This window comes from Penicillium manginii (genome assembly GCF_028828005.1).
Source record: "Penicillium manginii strain IBT 31320 chromosome Unknown utg000008l:1.0-3226943.0:1.0-3228205.0, whole genome shotgun sequence".
Lineage (NCBI taxonomy): Eukaryota > Fungi > Ascomycota > Eurotiomycetes > Eurotiales > Aspergillaceae > Penicillium > Penicillium manginii.
In genome coordinates, this window is record NW_026643109.1 from 174238 (window position 1) to 188054 (window position 13817).

The following is a 13817-nucleotide window of genomic DNA, read 5'->3' on the forward strand; positions in this document are numbered from 1 at the left end:
CCGGGTCCAATCCCGGGTGTTTACCGGCACTTGGCCGCCCGGCAGAAAAAAGTCTCAACGCCGGCGCGCCGCGATTCGTGGCCGATTCTCCGCTACCCCAATCTTGTCTGGCAACTCGTCATATTCTCAAAATAAAAATGATGGGAGCTGCTGGTCTGAAAGGGCCCAGTACGGCGGCCGCGTTTGCGCGCCAAAGGCTTACTGCGGTCCCTCGATCTACACGATCGGTTGGTCTCGTCCCTGTCATGTCAGGACCGGAAGAGTAGCATGACTGACCGATTCTCTGCATAGGTATCGACTTTCCGATCTCAACACTCACGGGTCGCAGGTCTTCGGAACCAATTGAACTCCGGTCTCTCTGGCAGTGCCCCATGGCGGGCTGCTTCAGTCGTGGCTGGCCCGGCTGCGATTCGTTTCAACTCGACTTCGTCCACTCCGGCATCCGACCCGGCCCCAGCCCAGGGTACGTTGGAGGGACTTTCCGACGCCGGTGACCTCGAGGCATTCGACATCACGAAAATCCCCGAGCATATCGGATACTTGAAAGAACTTGGGTTGGACTTCGGCTGGGGCCCTGCCGCCATGATTGAGTGGTTAATCGAGCATTTACACATTACTGCTGGTTTGCCATGGTGGGCCAGTATCGTCGGCGCGGGTCTCGTTGTCCGTCTTGCGCTGCTGAAGCCGATGCTTACTGCCTCGGACCAAGGCGCCAAGATCCAAAACCTGAAGCCTAAGACCGAACCCATCCGACACCAGATGATGCAGGCCCTGAAAGATTCAAACCAAATCGAAGTACAACGGAAGAGAGCTGAATTGTCAGCAGTAAATAAGGAGAATGGTGTCAACCCCTGGAAGAACTTGATTCCCATGCTACAAATCCCCATTGGTTTCGGTACCTTCCGAGTTGTTCGTGGCATGGCTTCGCTCCCCGTCCCAGCAATGCTGGACGAATCTGTTCTCTGGATTAATGATTTGACAATTTCCGACCCCTACTACATGCTGCCTGTCGTAACCTCCGCATTTATGTACATGACGTTGAAGGTTAGTCATCTCCTCGCACCCAAATCGGCAATAGTATCCAGCTAACTTTGACCAAAACAGCGAGGTGGTGAGTCTGGCATGGGTGATTTTATGAACAGCGCTGCCGGAAAGTCCATGGCGATTGGATTACCGGCAATCTCCTTCCTCTTCATGGCATTCATGCCTAGTGCACTCCAGCTCTACTTCGTCGCCACCGGTGCATTCGCACTGGGCCAGTCCTACATGGTCACCTCCAACAAATTCCGCAACATGATGGGTATGACGATTACCAGAAAGTACGTAGCGGATAGTTCCGTCTCGGATGTGCAGGACTACCTTGCGAAACTGCAGAAGCAGGTGGATGCACGACTTAAGCCCAAGGCCGAGGTCGAGAAGAAGCCCGACAACCAGAACGTGAGCAAGATCGACAAGTTGGTCGATGGCATGTCCGAGCACTTCCGTCAAGCAAAGACCGATATCAGCACCAAGTTCTCAGAAGCGTCCGGCAAAGGCCCGGCGAAGAATGCCGACGGCACTCTCGCCCCGCCACCGCGCCTGACTGATGCCGAGCGCAAGAAGGCCCTGGAGTATGAGCAGGAGCAGCAGTCTGTGGATAGTTTCCGTCGCGAAGAGCGCAATCACGCCCGTCGGAACGCTCAGATGCAGGCTCTCCGCGCTGAGCGTGAGAAGGCTAAGGCTTCCTTCCAGAGGCACCAAAATGCTGCTCAGCAGTCCCGGGGCCGCAAATAATCTTTATCAGCGTGTATAAACTGTACAATATGGCGATTTACTTGATAATTTGTTTTTCATGTATTCCAGCTTAGAATCAAAGAGACTACACTACTTTATGTCTAGTGCATAGTAATCGTGGCAAACGAAAATGTTGTACTACTAGTAGTAGTAACCAAGCAATTAGCATTGGTTGCTCCAAATGCCCAAGTTTTATAACGGGCAAATTTCAAGTAAGTGGTCGAGCTAAGGCAACGTGCATAGATTGGCAGGTCGTTGTAATAAACTGGACTGGAAAAAGCCAACAATTTACAGATTGAACAAAGAGACTAGTTTACTAGTGCTGTCTGGGCAGTAAAGTAAATAACCAATGAAGCAATGCCTACCTACCTGCTGCATGTACTTCCCCTTTTTGTCCAAACTTTGAATATTATCGATAGAGATAGAGAAGAAGTTAGAAGGATGTGGTTTGATCTTGAATAGCTTCAGCTTCTTTCAGATCTCACACCGATGGAAGATCAGAGAGATAGTCACATAGGGATATGTAGGGTAAAAAGAATAAAAGAATCCCAGGGCTAGCTGAGGCTGCCAAAGGGCTAGATACCTGGGGCCTAAAACGATGTGAACTGACTAAGCCTATCCTCAGTACCTTGTATTTGGCGAGGTTTTTTTTGATTGTTTCTCCTTAACAGCGCCCTTTCTAGGGTTATAATCCTCGAGTTAGCCTCGAAGAAAATTGAGAGATGCGCACCTATATCGTGAGTAAGTCATTTTTCCAAGGTCATTGTGTATTTACTAGTATTACCTAGATATAGATTGGCAGACACCACTTCTCGCGTCACCAGGAGAGCAGCTCCTCCTTTGAGGAGCAGATTTGCCCTAGCCCCAGGCCCCGGGGCCGTCTCTTAGTACCTGTACCAATCCCCAGACCCTTCGTCATGAGTGCATCATGGAGTTCTCAAGAAAATAAATAAAAATCTTGAGTGCACCCGAGGAAACCAGCAGCTGGCATCATGTGCATATGCATATTCTGAAGATAAACAATGATTATCTCCGTTTCAAGTTCACAACAGACCTAGCTTGAGAATGAGTTCAATAAAGTATAGTCTTAACAACAGCGAGAAGTGTCTTGGATGTCGTGGCTTATATGATGCGCAGGTGATTTCTTTCGGTCATAGTACTTCATTGTAGGCAAATCAATGCCAGATCCGTCCAGAGAATCAAGTGGCCGCAATATAACAATTTTGGTTTACAAATGCATCATAACCTTCAAGTTACCTAGGTAGGCTAGAGATATTAAGCTTGAAGTTGGCCAGCTTGCATTTCCTATAGACTGGATTGTATGCCAGCCCTGTAGTTAATTATAAGTGGAGCTCTACGGCGATCGATCGAAACAGCCCTTCCTTGAACCCGACAGGTCAAAATCGATATATAAATGGTAGTATTCGGGTCCACGGTGTCACCGAAAACGGGTGAAAATAGTACTAGTACTTTTAAGGTTCGATTCGTGGAATGCTAGTAACCAATAACTTGAACTAGCTAGTTAGTATCTAGTTAGTTCATACCGTTACTAGTAGTCTCTGGCGTCAATCCCAAGATCGACATTTCAATGTTTCTTTTCTAGAGCCTTCTCGGAAATTGCCCAAGGATCAGGTGTGACTCGTCGCCTGCAGTGGAATTGTTGCACTTCTGGAACCTAGGTACCTAGTAGGTAGTCGCACTGAAGTTGAACCTGGAAATACCTAGGTACTAAGGGGTCGCACCAATGTTGCAACCTTGTAACGGTATTGCAATCGATCACTTTGGTCTTGAAGTTCTGCTCGTGGTCAGTACTAGTAGTATAAGAACTACTCTAATAGGGGCTAGCGGCCATATACCGAGGAAATAGTATATGGTATGCAAAGTGGCACTACTCGTGTGCGACTAGAGTATATCAGTGTATACCTAGGTATTCATGGAGTGCTGTAAAAATGAAATAACCAATTAACTGCCAGTGATTACCATCAAGTTGTTGCCTACGGCCGTAGGCAAAGTGTAGTACGGATATCCCGTATAGTTGATGTACCCAACAGCCTGAGTGGTTCAGGTACCGATCTCATGGGAGCGGAAGTCAATGCATGATTATTAGTAGAATTGGACTGGTCGCAAGTATAATCAGCATCCTCTAATTAGCGTCGGAATGAGCTGAATAGAAGATGGGATGACAGGTAGAGTGGGGGCCGCGATTGATAAGTTGAGTGGTCCCTGACAAGGTAGCCCCTGCCTTAATTTCTTATTTTCCTATTCCCCCCCCCCCTTATTAATTTCCCTGAGCTCTTTATTTTCTACTTCAAGCTTCTCCGTTCATTCTTTTCTTCTCACACCATACCACACACCATGTCTGATCCGAAGCCCATTGAGCAGATTCCTGTCGAGGAACCTGTCGTTGCGACAGCCGAGTCCTCGGAAACTCCCGCCGCCCCTATTGTTGAGACCAATGGCACCGATGCCGCTACCAAGCCTGAGGAACCCGCCAAAGATGAGCATGTGAAGACTGAGCAACCTGTCAAGGACGCAATCTTGCCAACTACTACCACCACCATCGCCGCTGAGCCTCAAGTAGCTAAGCCCGAGGAGCAAAAGCCCCAGAAGCCAGAATACGTGACCAAGATCCCGTCCCTGGGCGAGTTCTTCGACCATCTCCCCGCCATTCTCACCAAGACTGGCCACGATGAGATGTGGGGCGTTCCTCTCAAGGATACCGCCGATATTCCCACCGTCAACGTGCTGATCAAATTCCTTCGCGCCAACGAGGGAAACCTGGCAGCTGCCGAGGACCAGCTTCGCAAGGCGCTCGAGTGGCGCAAGCAGACCAACCCATTGGCACTGATCGAGTCGGGTCGCTATAGCGCCACAAAGTACGGAGGCCTGGGATATCTGACTACCTACGAGGAGGATGGTCGTCCTCTGGTTTTCACATGGAACATCTATGGCGCAGTCAAAGATATGAGCGCGACCTTTTCGGACTCGGACGAGTAAGTCAACGCTTTACTCTAGCGCCCGAAAAAAATCATTGGAACTAAACTAATATCAAACAGATTCGTCAAATGGCGCGCAGCCCTCATGGAACTTGCCGTCCAAGACCTGAAGATGAAGGACGCTACGACCGTGATCGACTACGATGGTGAAAAGGACCCTTATCAGATGGTTCAAGTTCACGATTACCTGAATGTCAAGTTCTTCCGTATGGACCCTGCGGTTCGCACCGCCACGAAGAAGACCATTGATGTCTTCTCCACCGCGTACCCTGAGCTGCTGCGCGAGAAGTTCTTCGTCAATGTGCCCTCCATCATGGGCTGGATGTTCTCTGCTATGAAGCTTATTCTGAGCCGCAACACGACCCGCAAGTTCCACCCCATATCCAATGGCGCGAACCTCGCTCGTGAATTCCCTGCTGCCATTGCGGATAAGCTCCCTAAGATCTACGGCGGAAAGGGTGCGGACCTGAAGGATGAGGCTCGCACAGTCCAGCTTATTGAAGACAACGAAGTTAAGAAGCAGGAGCCTAAGGAGGAGGCAAAGCCTGCTGAGGCTTCTGGCGACACAAATGCTGCTCCTACTGAAGCTGCCGTGAGCTCCGAGGTAAAGGAAGCTTCCAAGGATGAGCCTACTGCTGCTGAGCCTGCCAAGGAGACCCCCGTCAAGGAGGAACCTAAGGAGGCCATTCAGGAGCCAACCGAGGAGCCAGCTGCGGAGAAAGTCAAGGAGGAGACTAAGTAAAAGCTCATATTCCTGTTGAGCCATCTGTTGTGATACCCGGAGGAGCGGTGGCGACACTCTCCACTCTTGTTTTGGTGCGTTGTTTCAAGTGTTTTCATAGATAGGCAATCGTAGCGCAAACATGTTATTCTTAATCGGCTGAAGAAAGGCTTGAATCGATCGAAGAAGTTTCCAAAAAGAAAAGAAGTGATTGTAAACAAGAATAAAAAGTAGTTCTAGAATATTGCCCGCTGATTCGTGGCCAAAGTTGGATCTGTTTGCACCGTTTGCAACCCGGATGACAAGCTTCCTCCTCCGCGCGACCCTGGGGCAGTTCAGAAGGTTAAGGTACTATTAGCCCATCGAACTTACAGGGTTCGTCACTTTTGGTTACCTCTCCTTGTTTCCTGAGCTGAGAGCTGTGTCTCTCAGAATGCGATTCACTTCCTGCTAATTCTTTTCCGACCCTCCAATCATTTCCATCTACCTTCGGCTGCTTTCGTCGGTCAACGATACCCCCGATCCATTCATCCATTCGCGCACCCAGACCATAAATTAGCCACCATGTCTGTCTGGAATCCAGATAACATCCGCGATGTTGCCGAATCCGTCGGTATCACAAATCTCAACCACGATGTGACCGAGAATCTCGCCCGCGACGTTGAATACCGGGTCGCCCAGGTCCTTGAGGAAGCGCTGAAATCGATGCGCCACGCGAAACGTACCGTCCTCACCACTCAGGACATCTCTCTTGCTCTACGGAATCTGGATGTCGAGCCCCTATACGGATATGAGTCTCTTCGACCGCTCCGCTTCGGCGAGGCATCGCTCGGTCCCGGCCAACCGTTGTTCTACGTTGAAGACGAGGAAGTGGATTTCGAGAAGCTTATCAATGCGCCTTTGCCCAAGGTGCCGCGAGAAGTCTCCTTCACTGGTAAGCTCGGATTGAGCGCTTAGGTTTTATCTCACATGAGCTGACGAGTCTTGTAGGTCACTGGCTCGCCGTGGAAGGCGTGCAGCCCTCCATTTCCCAAAATCCCACAGCATCCGACTCCCGCAACCTCGAGCTGGCATCGAAGGGACCTAACGCCAACTCTACACTGGCCGCAATGAGCGGCTCGGGTGACGTGTCTGTCAAGCCGCTGGTGAAACACGTGTTGTCCAAGGAATTGCAGCTCTACTTCGAGAAAGTCTGCAGCGCTATCTTGGACGAGAACAGCGAGGAATTCCGCACGTCTGGGTATTCCAGTCTGCGTGAAGATCCCGGTCTTCACCAATTGGTGCCGTACTTTATCCAGTTCATTGCCGAAAAGGTCACGCATGGTCTCAAGGATATCTTTGTGTTGACACAGGTAATGCACATGGCTGAGGCCTTGGTTCAGAATCAGTCACTCTACGTAGACCCATATGTGCGTTTCCTTTCTATTTTTTGTGAGTCTGTTTGCCCGCTGACAGAAATTACTAGATCGCCTCTCTTGTCCCCTCCATCTTGACTTGTCTCATCGGTCGGCAGCTTGGTGGCGCAGCTGACCTGGCCGAGCAGTTTGCACTGCGTGACCTCGCAGCGACTCTGCTCGGTCTTATTGCCAAAAAGTACTCTCACTCCTCCCATATGCTCAAGCCTCGACTGGTTCGATCTTGCCTGAAGGCTTTCCTCGACCCTTCCAAGCCCTTCGGGGCGCACTACGGAGCTGTCATTGGAATGCAGTCGGTGGGTGGCTCGGAGGTGGTGCGTGTGCTCATTATCCCCAATCTCAGCGATTATTCGAAGTTGCTCAGTGATGGAATTGATGATTCTGCTCGACGACCTGCGGCCGAACGAGTGTTGAATGCGCTGGTGGCCGTCCTGGCATCACTCCGGGATAGTCAAGCATTGTTGGCCAATGGCCACCCGGCGGCAGTGACGGAGGAATTGCGGTCAAAGTTAACCGACAAGGTGGGGGATCTGATCGCGAGTCGCATTGCCGAGGCCAACGAGGTTCAGCTAGCGCACATAATCATGGAAGCATAGTCAAGAAGACTAAGGGAACTTGGATCCTTTGTGCATTGCATTTGACCAAGGGGGGAAGGAGGAAGCAACTTGGTTGCAGCACGGGACATGGCGTTATGACTCAGGCGTTAAGGGGGGGTTTGGGGGTATTCCGTATTGTATTCAGTATTCAAACAAGCTATGACGTTCCCAAGGCCATCTAGGCCTCTGGTTCAAGCAGCTGCAGAACCAACAAGGGCATCCAATCCGATTATCTCCGCGTAAGAACTGTAAGTACTGTAAGTGCATGTACATACAGTAGTGTACTGGAAGTAAGTGGATCTCCGCTCCGCTCAGGCACGCCGGGAAGTTAATTCTGCCAGGCATCACCGCTCGTGTGACTTCCCAATCGGGGCTGGTCTACTGCTTGTCGCCTGCTGCTTCTTTTTTTGGCTTCAGCCTGCTTCCTCTCTTTTTTTTTTTTTCTATTTTCTCTTCTTCTTCTTATTCTCATATTATCAGCCTCTCCTGACATACTCTCGTGTCATCCCCATTGATCCAGTGTAACTAATCCCAGTTCCGGTCGTCAATTCGACTGCAGCCCAACCCACCCGCTAACTTGCATTTCCCTGATGTCAGATTTTGATCGCGCCCCACGAGCCCGGGCCCACAGATAAAATCGCTCATTACCAACCAAACCACCAGCGAGCGCAAACATTTTGCAGCTGTCACCCCTCCTCAAGAGGTCTTCAAATCAATCACTTGTGGCATCTTTGGACCACCGAGACCCCCAGAGTCTACGCCTTGTCTTCGTGACCTGTGTCCGGAGCAAATCAATCGCATCTCGGGCACCCATTGAGGCCCTCGGAGTCTAACCGACAGTCTCCTGCCCGTTTTTTTCTCTTCCACATCCCCTCACTGATGTTGGCCCCGCGCGACCTGCAATTTTAACCCAGATTTCCTTGCCCATATTCCATGAGCCCAAAGGATCTTCTGCGATTTCTCTCTAAGCCTGCCAAGTATGTATTTGTCTCAATTCTCAATTCCTTTGTTCCTATCTGCCTCAATCGCTCGTCGTACAACCGTCCGGAACACGCAGATCGTGCTCCAATTTGCCCGCAGTAGATCCGAATGGGATCACAAACATTTTCTTTTGTTACAGAGTGACAATTGATGGTCCTTCCCCTCTCCTCCTCTCCCCCCGACTATCTTTCCCTTCCTTTTCATTCCATTTCTTCTCCACTCATATCGTCGCCATTGCTAACCTTGCTCTCTTTGGTCCTCTCCAGGCCTCGATAACGCGACTCCCGCAAATAATCTTCACCCCGCCACTTTTCCCCATCACCCCATACCAGAGCAGATACTCTCTTCTGCTAGACCCGATACTTTTACCGGTATCGGTATCTTCCAGGACGAGGGTACTTGACTGATCGTCACCATTCCTTGTACGATCTTTTTCCTCGCCTACGCATTTCTCCCTCCCTAGCGGCCCTCCTGGTCTGTTTGGGTTTATATCTCGCTGGCCTGTCAGCCAGTTTAGTTTCGTCCTAAAGGCCTTCTCTTCTCAGACGGGCACCGCCCCCTTGTGCGTCTGAGCAAGTAGACAGTGCTTCTAAAGCCTTTTGTCTCTACATACACACGGTTCCCAGGGCGGTCCGACGTCTCCCACAACTTCATTCCGTTCAGTGCTTCAATCATAACAGCTTAGGCTGCAACATTCAGCGGAAATGGTTTGCGTCGGTATTCCGAAGAATTACACTACCTCGCCATCCTCCTTTGCGGGGACACCTTCTCTGACGATCAACTACGAGGCCACTCAGGACCTCGACTCCAGCAATGCTTTTGAAGGTTAGTCGACTCCACCCACCTTTTATCCCTATGCATGTTCTGACTCGATCGAAATAGGTCCCGAGAAGTTGCTCGAAGTATGGTTTGCTCCATCTGCCAGTGAGCTTGGCACTGCCGGCCCAGAGGGCTTGAAGAAGGTTCCCAGCGACATCTGGAAGGACATGCTCGACTTGGTCAATTGCCAGGTTCTCTCCATTGTTTCATCCGAGGACGCGGATGCCTACCTGCTTTCTGAGTCCAGCATGTTTGTCTGGCCGCACAAGCTCATTTTGAAAACATGTGGTACCACGACTCTGCTGTCCGGCCTCCCGCGCATCTTGGAGATCGCCGCTCTCTTCGCAGGCTTCCCGCGCGCTACTGCACCTCCGTCTCGCGGAATCACTGTCGCTGCGGCCCCTTACCGGGTTTTCTATAGCCGCAAAAACTTCTTGTTCCCTGACCGTCAACGGGGCCCTCACCGCAGCTGGCGCGATGAGGTTCGCAACATGGACAAGCTGTTCCAGAACGGTAGCGCCTACATGATTGGCAAGATGAATGGAGAGCATTGGTACTTGTACTTGACTGAGCCTCATACCTTGCTCACTCCCCCGGCGAGCCCACAGGAGGAGGAAGATGTTGAATTCACCGAGACTGAGACCAAGGTCCTCGATTTCCCCCCTTCTCCTGTCGCCACTGAGTGTGATGAGCATGATGAGACTCTGGAGGTCTTGATGACCGATCTCGACGAAGAGAACGCAAAGCAATTCTATCTGGAGAATGCCGCCGCCACGGCGGAGAAACGCTTCCGCAGCCTCGAAAAGGATGACGACGTTGAGCACTTGGATGTTTTCAGCAACAACTCCGACCCAGAGGATGATCTTGATATGAAGAGTAGCGGTATCCTGCCAGCGGAGTTGACGACGGAAGGCCATGCTCTCGGTACTGTGGTCTCTGAGTCCTGCGGTCTTTCAGACGTCTATCCCAAGAACAAGTTCCCGGATGCTCGCATTGATGCGTATCTATTCACGCCCTGCGGTTTCTCTGCGAACGGCGTTGTTCCTGCTCCGGATAGCAAGGGACCTACTCACTACTTCACCGTTCACGTCACGCCAGAGCCACATTGCTCATACGCGTCCTTTGAGACCAACGTGCCGCACTCTCAGAACGGCAAGACCACGTCCGACATCATCCAGCAGGTCGTCGATATCTTCAAGCCTGGTCGCTTCAGCATCACCTTGTTTGAAACCAAGCCCACTGTCGAGGAGCTTGAGGCCGATGCAAATGGCTTCCACGAAATCTCTCACGCGCAGCGCCAAGCTTTGCGCCGCAGTCCCAAGATTGAGCATGTGGAGGGCTACCGCCGTGTTGACCGTATCGTTCATGATCTGAACGGGTACGATCTTGTGTTCCGTTACTATGAGCGCAACGACTGGAAAGGGGGGGCACCCCGGCTTGGAGAGAAGTTCTAGAACTTCATACTGTAGTTGAAGGTTGAAGTCTCCGAACTTCCACTGTCTTCACTCTTCTCTGGCTGGCCTTTTCCAGCCGGCATGCTACGCAGTCGATTGATTTCGACTTTTGCGCATTTTCATGTCCATCTTGTGATTGGTTTTCATTTTGCCTTTTCATTTCGTGAATTTGTGAATTGAACTTCCTGTCTTTACATAGTACGCAACATTGAATGTTTATGCACTCAGCGTCGTGTCTTGTCTTGTCTTGTCTTGTTCTCTTGTCCATGCTTTAAGCTGGGTCTCATCAGCGATTTTGATATAAAGTTTTTGTGAATTTTCTTTTTCAGCCATTCTTTATTTATAATTTAACGGAAGCTTTTTACTGCTTGTCAATACTCGAACTGAAATGTAATATCTTATTGTAGTTCGTAGTTGCGCGTATTCTCACCGGAATATCGATCCAATTTAACACCTTCTCTGGTACCTAGCCGAATAACTTACTGGTAGCAACCAAATTTGTACTTCGGGAATTATAAGTCTAGTTCCATCATCCTGCAGTTTGGCTGAAAGGTCACGGGCATGGAGTACAAGGGAGGTTGGAATATGTCTACTAGTACCCAGGTACCTAGGTATTTTTATGTCGGAAGGGAAGGCAAGTCAAGATTAGATTAATATGGAAGGTGCCCAGATACTACCTTAAGTACCTAGGTAGTTAGTAACTTCAGGGACTACCTAGATATAACCACGAGTTAGTACGGTAGGCTACGTAGGTAGGCGGTAACTCCATCCCGGCAGTATTCGTAGTTATCTCAAGTATCGAACTGACCTTACTTGCAATCGCGCGACAACGATTTCCACTCATCCAACTGTCGACCATCATCTGGAGGTCATCATTGGCTATTACTGATCCAGGAAAATCTATTTCTCGAGGCATTCTCACCTGCTTTGCGTCTGTATAGATGTTGCTCCCCACATCCTGAACCCGGCATTTCAACACTTGAAGGTCCGCGGACTCCTCGCCGAGTCTCTCCAGCAATCTATCTACCACCAACAGTACATTGATTGATCAAACAAACCCACAACGGCCCTATCTCACCTTACCTCGATTCAGCCTCACCATACAACACTTACGAACCCGAAAAACTCACACCTACCTCATTAACCACCCCAAAATGTCCTCACCACCACCCTACCACCAAACCGCGGGTCCCAACCCCCTAAAAAGACCCTCCATATCATCCGTCTCCTCTCAACCCATCGGCAAAAAAGCGCGCATGCACCCGCTGCGTCAAACGTCTTTCCCAGTCAACCTCGACGCGGAGCGCAGCTTCGGCGCGACGAGCGACGCTGGCAGTGTGACAGGCAGTTTTACTGGAAGTCTCGGCGGAGCGAGTGCTGACGGGGTCTTTTCGGGCGCAGCGGCAAGGGGAAAGAAACGCGGGCGAAAGAGTAAAGCCGAGAAGGCGAGGGAATTGGAGCGGGAGGATGCGCTTAGTTCGCGCGCGGGGGATACGCGGATGGGGTCGGTTGATGGTGATGGGGCTTCGGTGAGAGGGGGTGGTGGCGGCGGAGGAGGTGCAGGTGGAGGTGGTGGTGCCCAGGCGGATGATGGGGATGACGATGATGATTATGATGAGGGGGAGCTTTTGGGGAGGGATGAGGGGACGACGGATACGGAGGCTGAGAAGAAGAATCTTGCGTATGTTTCAATGCTGCACCCTACCCTACCCTACGGATCTGGGAGTGGGTTGGTTTGAAAATGATGATGGCTAACGGATGTCCGCTTTACAGGATTCTTGTCGATGCTTTTAATTCCGCGCAGTCTGAGCGGTATGATATTTTCAAGCGGGCGAAGCTTAGGAAGGAGTCCCTCCGTCGTATCGTCAATCATGCGCTCTCACAGTCTGTCCCGGCTAGCGTCGTGACTACAGTGAATGGTTTTACGAAGGTTTTTGCTGGTGAAATTGTTGAAAAGGCCCGGACGGTTCAGGATCAATGGGCCGATGCCCATGATCTCGCTGCTCGTGAAGCCTTCGAGGCTCAGGAAGCTGCGGCTGATAAAGCAGCGCAGGCCCGAGCTGAGCGAGCTGAAGCTGCTGCTGCTGCAGCTGCGGCGGCGGCGGCAGCAGCAGCAACACAGTCCCAGTCCAAGCCAGCGACGCCTACACCCTCAGGTACACCAGTTCCCGCTAGCGGATCTCACAGTGATGGCATCAAGAAAGAGCCGTCCGACACAAATCTCGCCGCATCATCTCCAGCTCCCGGACCTCATGTCTCTCCCTCTCCTTCAAAAAGGCCCGCTCACTCCGCGGTTTCAAGTCCTGTTCCCCCGCGACAACGCCGCGAATTCCGCCTCCCACCCAATCCACACCGTGGCCAGCTCCTACCCTCGCACTTGCGTGAAGCGGTGCGGCGCATTAAGCGTGATGGTGAGGGCGGTGGTGTTGGGTACTCAGGGCTGAGTATGGAGAATCTCGGGGTTAGTGGTGCTTTTACCTGGAATTCTGGCAGTGTTGGTGGTCGTCGACTATTCCGTTGATCATTCGTGACCTTTTGCTCGATTTTCTTTTCTTTTTCTTTTTCTTTCCCTCATTCCATTGCATTGGCGTATTCGGTTGGCTGGGCGGGCATTTCTTTTGCTTTTGCTTCTGGGTTCTCATTCAATTTCGCTACGCGGCGGAATATCTACATAGTAGCGGACAGGAGATAATGACAGGACATACAAATTTCCACCCCATACCTTTTTTTCTTTTTTCTTTTCTCCTTCTCTCGTTTGCGAATAGTTCTTTACTAACCGTCCCGCACTATCCATGGCGTACTTCTTATATTGGACTTTGTTCAATACAGGCTTCATGGCTTAGATATGTGACACCTATATACGAATAGCGTGAATTGAGTATCTTTAATTTAGATCACACATTCCAATGCATCTGATTCATCCGTCGATCTACAGGAGGCCAGCTCATCCAGGGCTTGGCAAGGACAGATCTGAGAACTGCGCCAACAACAACAATGCCAATATCCGATTTCATTTCGGTCTGCCAGCATCAGAATGCTCCTTCGGCGCACATGTGGAGCAA

The 13817-nt window shown here is 50.8% G+C and overlaps 5 protein-coding genes across 5 annotated transcripts; all 5 read left to right on the plus strand.

Moving 5' to 3' along the window:
- Positions 1–137: 137 nt before the first annotated feature.
- Positions 138–1773, plus strand: N7533_010705 (membrane insertase OXA1; the record flags this gene model as incomplete). Its single annotated transcript, XM_057107355.1, has 3 exons — positions 138–227; positions 292–1044; positions 1105–1773. The coding sequence occupies 3 exons, from the start codon at positions 138–140 to the stop codon at positions 1771–1773; spliced, it is 1512 nt and encodes a 503-aa protein (XP_056954733.1).
- A 2355-nt stretch (positions 1774–4128) lies between these two features.
- sfh5 (CRAL/TRIO domain protein) lies at positions 4129–5511 on the plus strand (the record flags this gene model as incomplete). The annotated part of the gene is made up of 2 exons (XM_057107356.1): positions 4129–4766; positions 4830–5511. 2 exons carry the CDS (start codon positions 4129–4131, stop codon positions 5509–5511), a joined length of 1320 nt encoding a protein of 439 aa, XP_056954734.1.
- Positions 5512–6054: 543 nt separating this feature from the next.
- Positions 6055–7501, plus strand: N7533_010707 (TATA-binding protein-associated factor TAF6; the record flags this gene model as incomplete). Its single annotated transcript, XM_057107357.1, has 3 exons — positions 6055–6424; positions 6481–6899; positions 6956–7501. The coding sequence occupies 3 exons, from the start codon at positions 6055–6057 to the stop codon at positions 7499–7501; spliced, it is 1335 nt and encodes a 444-aa protein (XP_056954735.1).
- Positions 7502–9186: 1685 nt separating this feature from the next.
- Positions 9187–10755, plus strand: N7533_010708 (adenosylmethionine decarboxylase SPE2; the record flags this gene model as incomplete). The annotated part of the gene is made up of 2 exons (XM_057107358.1): positions 9187–9307; positions 9365–10755. The coding sequence occupies 2 exons, from the start codon at positions 9187–9189 to the stop codon at positions 10753–10755; spliced, it is 1512 nt and encodes a 503-aa protein (XP_056954736.1).
- Positions 10756–11909: 1154 nt separating this feature from the next.
- Positions 11910–13276, plus strand: N7533_010709 (transcription initiation factor TFIID subunit 11 family protein; the record flags this gene model as incomplete). Its single annotated transcript, XM_057107359.1, has 2 exons — positions 11910–12436; positions 12529–13276. 2 exons carry the CDS (start codon positions 11910–11912, stop codon positions 13274–13276), a joined length of 1275 nt encoding a protein of 424 aa, XP_056954737.1.
- Between the last annotated feature and the right edge of the window lie 541 nt (positions 13277–13817).